General features: G+C 35.1%; 2 protein-coding genes across 6 annotated transcripts; one reads left to right on the top strand and one right to left on the bottom strand.

Moving 5' to 3' along the window:
• Positions 1-1,145: 1,145 nt before the first annotated feature.
• LOC126366355 (protein transport protein Sec61 subunit gamma) lies at positions 1,146-2,746 on the top strand. The gene is made up of 3 exons (XM_050009478.1): positions 1,146-1,305; positions 1,399-1,495; positions 2,508-2,746. Exons 2-3 carry the CDS (start codon positions 1,402-1,404, stop codon positions 2,618-2,620), a joined length of 207 nt encoding a protein of 68 aa, XP_049865435.1. The 5' UTR covers positions 1,146-1,305; positions 1,399-1,401; the 3' UTR covers positions 2,621-2,746.
• An 817-nt stretch (positions 2,747-3,563) lies between these two features.
• LOC126366323 (glycine N-methyltransferase) lies at positions 3,564-14,439 on the bottom strand. Of its 5 annotated transcripts, none has more exons than XM_050009434.1 (7): positions 14,286-14,430; positions 12,653-12,895; positions 11,616-11,836; positions 5,696-5,823; positions 4,990-5,249; positions 4,215-4,330; positions 3,564-3,802 (listed from the first exon to the last, which is right to left on the bottom strand). In XM_050009434.1, exons 3-7 carry the CDS (start codon positions 11,822-11,824, stop codon positions 3,634-3,636), a joined length of 882 nt encoding a protein of 293 aa, XP_049865391.1. In that variant the 5' UTR covers positions 11,825-11,836; positions 12,653-12,895; positions 14,286-14,430; the 3' UTR covers positions 3,564-3,633. The 5 variants fall into 5 exon arrangements, with proteins under 5 accessions (XP_049865391.1, XP_049865390.1, XP_049865393.1 ...); XM_050009433.1 differs by having other exon boundaries at positions 12,653-12,828; positions 14,286-14,426; XM_050009436.1 differs by having other exon boundaries at positions 12,653-12,806; positions 14,286-14,422.
• Between the last annotated feature and the right edge of the window lie 715 nt (positions 14,440-15,154).

The following is a 15,154-nucleotide window of genomic DNA, read 5'->3' as shown; positions in this document are numbered from 1 at the left end:
TGGCCATTGTTTATTTTTCTAAACGTCACTGACTGGACAAATTCGAATACACTCACACAGTTAATAATTATATTTCCAAGTAGGTACTCGTATACTACATTGGACTCTACATACAGCTTGGGCAACGTTATTTACGTATAAATAATTTTTTTTTTTATAAATATTTAAAATGCAATGATTCTTCTTTTCGTCTAGTTTCAGAGTTGCCGCCAAACAAGTGGTCTTTCCCACCAAAGGCTTCTGATATGGCTCGAGCACTCTTGCATGTCGTAAGTAATTGGGACCAACGTTGAGACGTCTTCAATCCCTAAAGATATTACATAAGATGTGTATTAATAAATATTTAATGATAAATTAAAATACAATAAAATTAAAACAAACATTTTGTGGTTTTTGTTTTGCAAGCTAAGCCAAACACCCCCCTTCACACGCTTGTGAAGCGTGTGAAGGGGGGTGTTTGGCTTAGCCTTAATATTAAATGCTATACCTATTATTGGTCAGCAAAAATTTAGTATCGACTCGCAAAGAAGAAGATGCTATACCTAGTAGGTACGAGTATGGTAATCCTAGTATTGAAACAGCTTGCAGCCCTAGTAAAGGCCGCCATTTTATGCGACGAAGTGGCACGTTTTTTTTGTAGGTATTTCCAGTCCATACTCTTATATGTCTATGGTTTAACAATGCAACTTGTTCAATATTTCCATTCCTCATTGTCAAAAACCAGGACTTCCTGGAATTATAAAAACCACTTCCGTAAAATATATAACCACGTACAAACAAGTACCAAATCAATGGAATTTTCAGATTTTTAACAATTAAAACAATATTTTTTTTATTTAGAAATATTTTAAATGCAATGATTCTTCTTTTCATCTAGTTTCAGAGTTGCCGCCAAACAAGTGGTCTTTCCCACCAAAGGCTTCTGATATGGCTCGAGCACTCTTGCATGTCGTAAGTAACTGGGACCATCGTTGAGACGTCTTCAATCCCTAAAGATATTACATAAGATGTGTATTAATAAATATTTAATGATAAATTAAAATACAATAAAATTAAAACAAACATTTTGTGGTTTTTGTTTTGCAAGCTAAGCCAAACACCCCCCTTCACACGCTTGTGCTGGCTGCGTGCGTGTATCTGAATTACATTGTCAAGTTGTGGTGACGTGCGTACATTTTTCAATACGTGGCTGACGTTTTGGATATTTTGTGGAGATTGTCGCATTCAATATTGGTTTTGCAAGGCAAAATCACCAACTCGTGTTAATTCCTATCGCGCCAGTGAAGAAACTAAATTTATAAATCGGTAAGTTCGTGCATTCGAGTGTTTTGTCGTTGTACAAAGTTGTCTGCCTTGTGTGAAGAAGCTATAACTTGAATTAACTTGTTCTAATTTCAGAAAATGGATCAAATCGCCAAGTTTGTTGAGCCTGGTAAGCAGTTTGCCAAGGACTCCATCAGACTGGTCAGGAGATGCACAAAGCCAGACAGAAAAGGTACACGTTTCTTTTTAATTTGTCTGAAGGGCTTCTAGAAATTGCCATAAGTTTCTTTGGGATAGTGCTTCGTTAGTGCGGTGTTGGCATTCAGCCACTGATTGTGGACTATTTGCAGTTAGGTTGGTTATGAGCTCTCTGGACTTAGTAGTAGTTATAGTGCTAAAATGCATAATGTTCAAGATTTGTCTTAATAAAACAAAACAGTTTAGTATTCCATTCATCAGTTCTGAGTTTCGTGTATGTAACCTCATTACTATTAGATTAGCCCTATGGTATTTTGACAGCTCAGCAGCAATAGCTGTTTATTTGGTTGCTGATTATTAGATTATTCTCTTCTAAGCCAACATCTGTTAAATTTGTATTTACTTCAGTGGTATAAAATGTTAATACTACTCTTCTCAACTTTTTTTATCCTGGCTAAATCTGCAATCAGTACTTATCTTTTTTTTTCTTTTTTCTGTTTATGATCACATATGCTCTTTTCAACTAAATAAGATTTTATCAATTAATCTATCTTCTATTGCGGTCATAACAAGGTTAGTCTCCAACTAGTCAAATCAGTTACTTTTTACTAAACATCAAAACCAGAAATTACTATGAAATTTGTATGAAAGAGAACGTTTTACATTTTTCTATTATGTCACAGGTGTGAAAAATGTAAAATTTCGAACTTATTATTGCATGTTACTTTATTAAAATTCATAAATAAGTTAAATAGAAAATATGTTTTTGTCACCTTTAGATCAGTCTTTATTTATTTTCTTGACTGAGAAAGTGTGTAGTTCCTTGAATAACCATTTCACTTTAGAACATAGAAAATAACTATCCAATCAGTCCATGCAAATGATATATTATCAGTGGTAACAAAGGTATAATTGGTATTCCCTTTTCAATAAAGTAACCAATCTAGTCCGGTGAATTGTCTCATTGCTAGGTAGGCCTCGCCAATTTTGTCACATTCCAATCCAGTCTTGAATAAAATAATTTATAATATTATTTTCAATTTCAGAATTCCAAAAGATCGCCGTGGCTACCGCTATCGGTTTCTGCATCATGGGCTTCATCGGTTTCTTCGTCAAGTTGATACACATCCCAATCAACAACATCATTGTTGGATCGTAGGCGCTAGTAAATTAGTTGTTAGTTGTAATTCCTATGTTAAGGCTCCCAGACATCTAAGTTAAACTCTCACTGTTTCATTTTCCTACAAATACAATCTAATAAGAGAATAAATTATTCCATTTTCTATTCTGTTGTTTCATTTTGTGAATTTATCACTTGGATATTATTTTAGTTCAGAACAGCAAGAATTTTAATTGTCAAAGCCAGCGTAACATTGACTTCTTACAGTAAGAATAAATACAGATAGAGAAAGGAAATTACATGTGGACATTTTTTATAAACTTGTATTTTATTTTTATTAAAATTTATAGGTACCCTTGCAAATTACATAAAAGACAAAGAGTATGCAGACAGTATTTTTTTATAATGCAGCCATGCAAACATTTATTTATGTGTCATATTCTAAAAAATTAACAACACTTGGCAATAATATTATGTTTAAAAACTGGCTTCTTTTCTAATACTTACTAAAAATTACTGGCTAAAATAGCATCAAAAAATAATGGCAATTGCCAGAAAGTTTTTTAAAAATATTTTATTTATTATTATTTTATTTTGTATATGGCATCATTTTAAAAGTTTTTGAGAAATACTAGCCAGTGATTTGAAAATGAAATCTTTTTCGAATCTTGATATTTTAAAAATATTTCAAATAAAGTTTTTACTCATTTTTTTCTGTTTTATGATGATAAATATAACGAAAGAGATCCTATCCTATTCAATAATATTTTATTTACTATTATATGGCTTCCTTTTAAAAATTTTTGAAGAATAAGTATCAGCCAGTTATTTAACTTTCAATATTTTGATTTTTGACATTAAAAAAAATAAATTCAAAAAAGTAACCCTTTTTCTTTTTTTTATGAATATAAATTAGTATTTACAATGAAAGAGATCCTTATTCGATAGATAATTATTAGACAACTGAAAGGTAAAACAAAACTTGTAACAACATAATTGTAAACTTTATTACGAATATTTACAAAATATATTACATTTTATTTATTTTTTGTTTAGTTTTTTGTTTTCTCCATGACGTGAATGTAGAATCCAGGGTTCTTAACTTGGTCCAAAGGTTTGAAGTCAGCGTAGATGTGGTGGTTAGCTTTGCCGCCGAAAGCGTCGTCCAACATTTCCGTGAATTTCTTCAATTTGTGAGGGTAGTAGCAGAGACGGAATTCGCTGTGGATTGTAAATGAATAAAAAATATATCTTTAACAAATAATATAAGTAATGAATTCTCAATATTCTTGAAGAAGTTGTATTTGCGGTTACATTAACATTAACTCGAGCGAGTGAGTTATGTAGCCAAACAGTTCGCGCGCGCCCCTTCACTCCAAAGTAACCCCTATTGGGCAGTGAGTTAAATCAAATCTTATTTTCTGACAATCGAGGGATCAGCCTACAATGTCCTAACTAAACGGCTCACAAAGTGATTTTTGTGAGGTATCCCCACCAGATTCGAACCCGGGACCTCCGGATTGTGAGCCGAACTACTAACAACGATTACAACAACACTTAGAGCTTTCGAACTAAAATAGAATTAAGTCTCGTCGCCTTGAATACAATAATAAGAACTATCAATACATGTTACCTCCTCTCGGGAATCTCTCCGTCGCTCGTGGCGTCTATGCAGTAGTCGAGCGCGATCAGCTCAGGCTTGCCTCGCACTACCAGCACCGACGTCTTGATGTCCACTGGGTATTTACACTGAAATACATACACATAAGTACATAAAAACAGCCTCCATTTTGCCAAAGTCAGGCACTAATTATGTACATTTAAAAAAACTAAGATTATTTTTTGATAATTTTTAAGTAAGTACCGTAGATACCTAAAGCGCGTCATACAAAAATACGATGAAAACTTGACACCAACTTAACTATTCATTCATACGCAGCTGTATATACATAGATGCAATAAAATGGTCAAAAATTATGTAGGTACGGTCGTCGTCTTCGTCGTCTTAGCATCTGAGTACTTACTTATACATACCTAAGTATATTTTTTGACGTATTTTTTTCTAGGTACGGTCACTAGCATTTATACACTTTGGTACCATGTCACATTAACTTTTTTGACAAATTGAACTGTAAGTCTCACTAAATGTCAAATATGTTAGTGCGACAGAGTCCTAAAGTGGGTACATTATATTGCTCATGAGGTCATGACTGTAGATATGCCGTAAATGGCATTACCTACTTGACCGGAAATCTAGCATCTGAGCATCTAATCGCGTAATATGGAATGTCAGAGCAAGTATCGCTGTTTCTACTCTAACTTTTCGTCCCACTTTTTGAGCGTTCACTCTAGTCTCTATTGGACTTACCAATGTTTATCCATTTTAATGGTTACCCATGATAACTTACATTATAATAAATAGAGTGTCCGGGCGTAGCGCCGCTGTCGATCATAGCATCGTAGTTCCTATGGTCTATTAGCAACAATCCACCAGGTTTCAAACACTTCGCGAAGTTTTGCAGGCACATCCTCTGCATTCTCTGGTCTCCGAACTCGTCTAGAAGATGGGCGAAGGAGTTTCCTAAGCAGATGACGGCGTCGAACTGGGTTCCAGGCATCAGGTTCTCGATGTCGCGGGGAAGAGTCTCCCAGTTGGCTTCTTCGATCACTGAAATTATTTTTAAAAAGATATTAATGCTGTCGCAGGATTGAAGTGTAGTTTGACATAAAGGTAATGCCCATAATGTGATAATGTAATGACTGGAGGAGAAAATCTGAGACACGAGCTGCCATGAGAGGCCTATAACGTCGAAGATTTACAACAAGGGAAGCTACAATGATAGTTCGAGTTCGACTGCAAAAAACATAACGATCTCTCTGGCGCAATATGGGCGGACGCTGTCGCCAGTCAGTGCCGGTTTAATTTTTTTTTGATGTGATGGACTTTTACTACAAATAACGATATTCATTTCCGTATCCACTTATACCGAATACTTAGAACTTATACCGAATATATGCGCCCCCACAACCGAATATTCGGTTTTGATGCCGAGTATGCCGAATACCAATTAGGATGCATTTAAGTATGTAAGTAGGTAATATATTCAAACCTACCCCACTCATCATATTTGAGGTCTTTTCTCTTGTCCCATCTAGCTTTGAGTGCGTGTTTCAACATCTTGTCTGATGCGTCTATTGAAACCACATTGAAGCCTTCGTCGACCAACATCATTGAGTCTATTCTGAAATCATGAATAAGGACAATGCATATAATTAGAATAAATAATAATATAGAACGGTAACTTTTCGCCCTGCATCAATACCTATCGGGCACTGACTTTCACCTCCTCTGGGTCTTAGTACCCAAGTAGCAACCGATTGTCTTAAAAGAGAATTGTAGATATCTTGAAGGCAAGTAGACTAAATCAAGCCCTTGTCTTGGATAAGTCTTATATGTCTCCAAGATATCCCTCAAGATGTCTTGAAGATACAGTTTAGTAAAAGTGGGCACATACTTTAACTCTTATACAAGACAGACTTAAGACAACGTTAAGTCAGACTTAAACCCTACTTTAGACAATGTTCTTGCGTATTCTAAACTTAGAATTCTTGTAGTATCACTTAATACCAAAAATGTATACTTGAAGATATCTACAATACTTAGTTAAGACTATAGGATTGAATTGCACTGAGTCAATTGTAACTTAACGAAGTAAAACTTCAGGTCATACTAAAACGATTTTTACTTCACGCGTCTTTATTTTAGAATATAATGGCGAACATTTACATTAACACAAGAAATGAAGTCTGTAAGAAAATGGCGTCTAAAATATTTGTTAAGTTGTTTTAACAAAAGGTTATTCTGCCGTTTCACATACAGGAAATTATAAACGCATGATTGTTTCTCGTGTAAAATCGATAGAAAGTGTTAAAAAACAGAAGGGCCTTTAATATACCAGAAAAATAATAATAAAATTTGGATTGATTATTCAGCAAATAAAAAAATGGTGACATATAGTATAGAGAAATTCATTTTGTATTAATATGTGACAGCTGAACGCAGTAATTGTTACTACAACAGAGATATATATTAATTTACTTCAGTTTTTGACGATAATATTGTCAAAAAAATATTACATGTTTTCTTCCTGTAAGTGCAAAATGGCGTTAAGTAATATTTTTCTAAATGAAGTAAGACTTTAGAAACAATTGATTTCGTAAGAATCAGTTTAGTAAAGTCAAGTTGCACTTCATCAAGTACTAGTTAAGATAAATTTTACTTCAATTGTCTAGGAGTATACCAACTTAAGACAAAAAGTATTTAGTGAATTCCTACTTAAAACTCTTATGTCTAAAGTGATCCTCTATTTTGATTTAGTAAAGTAATGTCGTAAAATCATGTTTGTTTATTTTGTGCCAGAATCATCTATGTAACAAGTAACAATTAAAATCGAACAAGCTTTTAAAACCTATGGAAAGTATGTTTGTTTGAGAGGTAAGTTTTTCGACTCGTGGAAGATAAAAAATATTGTTATGCTGAGTTCTTACTTGGATAGGAATGTGATTTACTTAATTATTTAATATTTATCGCAATTGGAACTAACAAACATAAACTCAATTTGCTAATGAGTCTCCGCGCATACATTCTCATAGGTACCTACATGGTTCGCTGACGTAAAGTAGGTACGATCACCGCGCTTCTAATTGCCAACGGAAACAATGTGATTATTGTAAAAATTTACGAGTATCCGTTGAATATTGTATATACGAAGAACCCTTGCAATTTGATTAACGTCGTGTGTGTGCGCGGTAGTTTCTAAGCCCACTAAAAACATTATTGTTAAAAAAGGCGGCCCAATTCCCGATGACTTTATCAAGCTAAAAAAATAAAGGAATCGAATCTAATGCCCACTTTAAATGCATTTAACCATACACAAAACTTAAAATAGATATGTTTTGTTTATGATTGTGAATAAAGCTTAGTTAAAAATAGGTACATTTTTATAATTATTAAAAGAAAGAATGAAAGAAGAAAGAAAAGTATCTAGACACGCGGTAGCGTATCAAGCCAAGTTCAAGAAATAGAACTGGCGAGCCGCACCGTGTGTAATATTACACGAACCATTTGCAGCCACTTTTGACCCCCTCATAAATCAAAAACTATTTTACATAAACGTATCAAATCGTATCGTATCGTATCGTAAATTTGGCTCATATATTGAGACTTGTGAGATACATATAAGTGTTCTAAATTTCATAAGCTTATCTCAAACGGTTATTTAGATATTAATGTACAAAAATCCTCATTTTTATCATTGACTGACTGACTGACTGACTGACCTATAAATCAAAAGTCTAACCCAGTTACAGATGATCCTAGAGAGTTAAAATTTGGTATTTGGTAAAATAGGTAATTAGATGAATATAAAGGAAAAAATAATAAACTGGCAAATTTTTAATTATTAGATTCTATTATGAACGCTTAACATAATTACCTAATTAGTGCCTGTACCTAACTATAGATGTAAGAATCAGTAAGTAATCAAAACTCATGACAGCCGGTCTTTTTGTGGTAGGTATGTGGATTAACTTAACATAACATACAATCACGCCTATATCGGGGTAGGCAGAGCACTAAGTGATCATAAAACCACTTGATGCCATATTCGACAAGTACTTTAAGGGTAGGTAAGCAAGTTGGAACATGTGTTTAGCGGTGATAGGTTGTCAGCTTTTCGCCCACGATACAACACAACTCACATCCATTTTACTGGCTTTTTATTTTTTTTAACTTAACGTGAATCTTAAACGAGTTTAATAGGTATTCAAATGTATTATATCTATAAAGTCGACTTTTAGTTTTGAATTTGTCCTTTTAAAAGGACCCACGCGTTACGAGGATATGTACTTACCTACAATAAGACAGACCTTAGGCTACAATATATTTATGTTATAAGAAGATATGATATGTTATACTGTTACTTATAAATAAATTTCAGGACTGACCATTGAACTTGGCACCCATTTAGATCTCACTTCTTTTGTCGTTGAAGTCAACAACCAAAGCATTGCATAATATTGAACTTGGCTCTCATTTCACATTTATGTTTTTGATTGGATTTATTTATTATTAGACTAATAGGTACCTAATTTTATATTTGAACTTAGCAGGTTTTACTATAAAACTCGATTTTTCATGGTGTAGTGTTGCCGTGCGCTTAGATTAGGTTAGACTAGCTTAGTCATTTTTGAGAAGATTTGTGCGAGACGTAGGTACCTGGGCCGCCACACGCTGGATCGGATTTGAAAAACAGGAACTCACGATTTTTTTGCCAAAATTAAATGATTGTGTTATACCAATCGATATAAAAAAATGATAGCAATGAAGAAGATATCGCATCGCTAACAAAAACAGTGGGATGTGCATTATCACAGGTTAATTTTCTGTAAGTATTTAATATTCTGCCTTCGAAAATCACCAGATCATTTTATTATTTGGACTTCATCCATCTTTCTGCTTGCTTCTATTTCGATTTTATCGTCCATTGAATAGACTTTTCTTATGTTTTACTTATTGTAGTCAAAAACGAATAAAACAGTCTTGTATAGGAGCAACAAATAATAAAAATTGCCTTAAGTATATCTAGGCAATCAATTTTTACTTTACAAGACTAAACTGATACTTCACTAAATCAATTTAGTGTTAAGTGAGCCTTCAAATAATCTGAGTAAAGTAAAAGAATACTTGTAGACTTAACAGTAGGCTGAGATAAGACTAAATAGTTTTGTGAATACTTAACTTGGTTTTGTGTATTCTAAATTATCTAAAGTAGGATTTGTTGAAAACTATATAGAATTAAAGAAGGAAATGAATTTATGAAGTCCTAATAAGTCCTATTTGATTTGGATAAATCTCACTTTAGCTAAAGTTTAGACATATATGACTTAATCACAATTCTTGATTGCTACTTGGGTAAGCTGCTAAACAGTAGGGCATAGAATAAGGAATAATACTACGGTAAGGGGCAGCGCGTGTGGACAATGTGTTTTGTTCGAACTTACGTGTTAGACCTTAGACTGCACACGGTAAGATTTTTGTATGAAGTGTCCGTGGTGTGACGTAAGTATATGGTGGAACAAAGTTCTTTTTGTTGTTGTAACGTGTGTGTGCACTGAGCTTTAGGGTAACATGCACTAATTTTGACAAATTAAATAGGGTAAGAATAGACAATTATCTACCTAACCCAGCGCAGCCATCTAGGCAATTGGGAAGTTACCTAGGTCAAAAATAAATTATGAAATAATGATTACCGCCATTTGCCATGTACTTAGTTAAGAGTCTTTTTTAATTATTTCTTTTTACTTTGGTGCAATAAAGTATATTTGTATTTGTATAAAGGTGATAAAGAAGGTTTTTTTTTCCAAATAACTTATTTATGATTTTTATAAAAGAAAAATGTAATAATAAGTGCGACATTTTATCACGTTTTTCTATGACCTCACGTACAAATTCCATAGTAATTTCGTGTTTTGACGTTAAGTAAAAAGTAACTGTTTTGTCTAAGTAGTTGGACACTACCCTATTCTTATATTTTCTGCCATCATTATTACTTATTATTAAGTCATAAAAGTTATTTCGTCATGATTGATAACAACGTTTATGAAGTAGAATTTAAAACTAAAAACATGTTATTACTGGTTATAGGAATGTTATTAAAATATGAGATAAGAAAGGTCGGATCTACAGACGATTGCTCCGCTGAACACCCAAAGTGTGCTCCTGGTGGTAGAACGGGTAAATTCTAATGCTCTGTTGTGCCCCTTTAGTGGTACAGAAGGGAAACTTTTGAGTTACCTGTCGTGCTCCTTTTAAGTTATGAACACATTGGAGGGACTACTAAAATGAAATAAGTACTTGAAATATTTGTTTTAAATAAAGAACATTTTAAGGAAATACTTATAGCAATTGATAATTAACAATTATATTAATATCACTGACATTGACTGATGATAACAAAGACTATGCAAATTAGTAGTTCTATCTAAGTAGATTTTATTGTAGAGATACTATAACTTATTTGAAGTACTCTTCAGAGTCAAGTGCAAATAAAATAGTCATCATGTGTTCCATCCTTTGTAGGGGTAAAGTGGAACCATAAATATAACGACATAAGATGTGCTCCACCAAACCACCAAAGGAGCACTACGGATCATACAAAATTTACTCGTTCTACCACCAGGAGCACACTTTGGGTGTTCAGCGAAGCAGTCGTCGATCTACATTCGCCCGTGATTCACGTGCGCGTTTCGCGCGTTGTCTCTGCGTGAATACTAAGGCCCTGAAAACATCAACATATCATTCCCAACAGACAAAAAACACCGATATGGGTAGGGCGAAATGCGAACGCGCGAAACCATCTAGGTATACTCGCCTTCCCACAGTTTTCGCGGGCTTTCACGCCGCGAATCTAGAGCGCGCTATTCTACCTGAAGGGACAAAGGAGACAGACGCGTATTGATGTGATACTAAGTACATACGATTATTTTCCTTATTCACCTCGTTGGCATATGCTTTAGTTTAAATCGTCAACGTCGCGAAAAGATTCACATTAAAAGTGATTGCAGATTGTCGTCTGATTAGGTACTTGTGACTCTGGTAACCCCATACGGGATTACGATAATGAGTTTATTAAGTATAAAAACACAACCAGCAACATCTTCAATCTGTGGTCTAGTGGTTAGAGCGTTAGGCACATGATCTGGAGCTCCGGGTTCGATTCCCGATGTGGACACTGTGAAATCACTTTGTGAGACTGTCCTTTGTTTGGTAAGGACTTTTCAGGGTTGAAAAAGTCAGATGATTCCGTCCTTCGGAGGGCACGCTAAGCTGATGGCCCCGGATATAGGCACTCTTAAGCTGTGCCCAGCAGTGGGACGTACATAGGCTGTTTATATGTTATGTAAGTGTAAGAAGACTCACTCACAAAACGGGATAATGCTAGGGAGATGATGATTAACAGTCTCAGTAACTTACCCAGTACCGCAAGCAGTGTCCAAGATTTTCTTGCAGCCATGTTTCTTTAGCAGCCCAATAAGGAAATCCTTGTAATTCTGCGTGCGTTGGTTGCTGTCTCCGATAAACTTTTTCCAAACTCTAGCAGCTTTCCCATCGGCATACTGGTCCTTCACTCCCTCTGAAGGGATACCCTCCGACCTTGAGTGGAATACCTGGTCGGCTGACATAGCTAAGGGTCTCTGAAAGCGGAGAAAACCAAAGTTCTTTTGAAAAACATTTCTCATGGCAAAAAATTTCGGTTTGTCATATGGACGCTTATGGATATTATTTATTTTTATTTATCGTTCCACTAGTGGGCAAAGGCGTTGTCCTTGTCAGCTTGAACTTATTAAGCGGTCTCTACCACGTCTATCTATGCTTCGCTTATTTTTGAGAATACGATTTTGTGAATTCTTCTGCAAAGGTGCGAGTGAAGACGTTCTATATAAAAACTTGCGTGTTTAGTTAACATAAGCTGACGACTATATCCCAAGTGGGGTAGTCAGAGGTATATCCATCCCAAGATGAACTAAGTATCCACGCCTCACTGAGCTAGTTAGACCAAGGGGTTAGGTGGTGAGCTAGATCGCCGTCTATAATGGTCGGGTAATTGGTGCAAGTCCGGTAGGTACTGGGGTTCGAAAAGCTGCTCACAGTTTGAGATGCAAGCCCACCGGCTTGTGTGGTTATGTGTTACACCTAACACAGCACCACAGTGACTATACGTATAGTGGCTTATGATATTTTTTTAATTATTTTTTGCTTATTTTGATCATTAAGTTAGCCTCTACCTATCACTTCACTAATGAAGAAGCATTTCTAATAAACGTCTAATAAACATTATTCCATGCCAAATTGGCAAATTCGCCGACATAATTTAGTATAAAAAATTATGCTACTTAATTTATAAAATATTCTTATCATAAAACTAGCCGCTTAAGCGTTTTAATATAAGAAAATCAGAGAAAATAAAGCTATGAAAATTGTTGATTGGAATGATGCAATAGAGAACTTACCTTACACACGTCTACTCGCCGACTGGCTGGCGAGAGGCATACACGAAATTATATCGGAGACGCTAAAATCGTAAGTATGATGTAAAGGCAGCGACCAAACTAAAATGGACCTTGACTCGTTGCCTGAGTACGTAGTTCCCCATGAGGTCTGAATCTGACACGTCACACCCGAGGTACTTTAATCAAACCATGATAAAATTACATTGAAGCGAAGAAAGCGAAGACTGATAAGGCAACGTCATACTGTAAGATGCAGAACAAGAGTAAACACAAGCTAGCCTAAGCTTCTAAGGAGTATTTTATCCCTTTTTTAGGTACATTTATAGATATACCCAATAAACGTAACAGGGCGACAGGGAAATACTATTGACAACCCCTGGTTGCAGTTCGAAGAGACACATCTCCCTAGTACTAAAAAAACGAGACGAGAGATGTGCAGAGGTGTAGGTATAGGACACCAGCTATGTTAAGTTCCATATTTAATAGGGGGTGTACCCATTCTCATTAACCAGGAATTCTCATAATTCCTGGAAACCACGTGATATCAATTATTATCTAGATCTAAAATATGAATTCAAACTCAGTTTAGAGCTCGACCCGAAATTCGAACCGGGATACTACGATGTAAGGCACGCGTTATCTGAACAGGGCTATCAGAAAGACGGAAGAATGTAATTCTAATCATGTTACGTTTTACATACTATGCAGTTTATTCTAATGCTACAGTATCATAATGTGATAGTTCATTTTACATTGGACATGTTATACCGCGAAGACGACTTGATATCGCATACGATTATCTCGGGCTGTTCGCGCGTCCATCCATCATGAAGCCCTAGCCGTCACTATTTCACATAAAAATAATATCTTACTGTTTAATTTAATGTTTATTAAGTACAAACTACGGTTCACTGTAATTCGTAGTAACCCGTTCCTGGTGGCTGCGTTATTCGTCATTTCAAAAGAAGTCAGATGACGGGGAGATTCGTTGGCGCGCGTCACTTTGTGAAACTGTCCTTTTGGCTAGGGTATTGCAGACTGAATCACCTGAATGCATTTAATCTGTTGGTCCTAGGCTGCTAGTTCAAACGCATCCACCAACCCGCACTGGAACAGCGTGGTGGAGTATGCTCTTTACCCCCTTCGGTTGTTTGAAGGGAGGCCTGTGCCCAGCAGTGGAAGGTATATAATATGATAGGTAGGTATTGGTGCTAATTCCTGTAAACACCATCTAATTTTATTTTAAGTTATATCTGTCATTTTCTTATCCGCCGAAAAGGAAAGGGACGGGTAATCGACAAGCATAAAATTTATGGAACACACGTCAATTTTAAGCACAAATCTAAAACAACCGTCTAAAAATTCGCCCGGGTTATTCATTTATTTACTCATTCTTCCTAAAATTAAGAGCTGTCAATCATCCGTCCCTTTCCTTTTCGGCGGATAAGAAAATGACAGGTATAACTTAAAGTAAAATTAAGAGATGTCTGCAGGAATCGGGGCCATTGTATTATTTTTCTAAATTGAGAGCAATTTCCATTCTGAGATAAATTGTTTCCTATATACGTATCAATTTGTTACGCCTTATTGCAATTAGGTACCTAATGAAAGAGGTATTCTTAGAAATACTTACGAGTTTAGGACAAAATAATTAGCACAGTTCTATTATCACTTCGACTGGTATCACTCTATATGAAAACAGTTTCAGAGCTGTATCGACCAAGTCAGTATTTATTACGTTATGAATGAGGTTTGTTGACGATCTGAGTATTATATACTTAAATTAGCTATATCCGTGAATGTAGCCATAGTTATGCTAGTACATATGGTTTGGTGACTTTTTGCCGCGTCACTGTGGGGCAAGTTGCACAAATGCCTCTATTAAGATTTGTGTAAAGTCATGAATTCATAATATTGTGAAATACATGAGTTTATGGGTTTTCTTCTCGTGAATTAAAATACAACAATGACAATTAGAAGTTTTCACATGGACCCACGCGTGAGACGAAGGAGATTTATTTCTCGTACTTAGACCCACAAATTGATAATCCACTCATGATATTGATTCATTAATTTACTTTTGTAGGAATTATTTAGAAGACCTACGACTAGTAGGAAGTATCCTACGACTTCCCACACGTATTAAAACGATTGGCTGTTATGTCCATCATCATATTCATCATTTAATTAGTAACTACTTAAGTACTTATAAAGTTTAGAGTAACCTCGGAGTAGTTCAGCAAATTATGTTTTATTAAGAAAAATGGAACCAAACTTGTTAATTCTTAATGTTGATTAACATTACAATAGTTTACTTAGGTATGGTTTTTCCGAAAGGTGATGTCAAGTAATGCCGCGACACTCGCTACTTGCGTATGCATAGTAATTTGCCCTACATTGCACAAACCGTAATATAAGGATAAATAATTATCTACAGCGTAGAGTTTAGAACGCTACTCAGAAATTAAAAAAAATAAGATATTTATTCTTTTTTTATTGGTG

Source organism: Pectinophora gossypiella, chromosome 4 (assembly GCF_024362695.1).
Source record: "Pectinophora gossypiella chromosome 4, ilPecGoss1.1, whole genome shotgun sequence".
Taxonomy (NCBI): Eukaryota; Metazoa; Arthropoda; class Insecta; order Lepidoptera; family Gelechiidae; genus Pectinophora; species Pectinophora gossypiella.
Note: the sequence above shows the minus strand (reverse complement) of the source record. Positions and strands in the feature narration are given on the sequence as shown.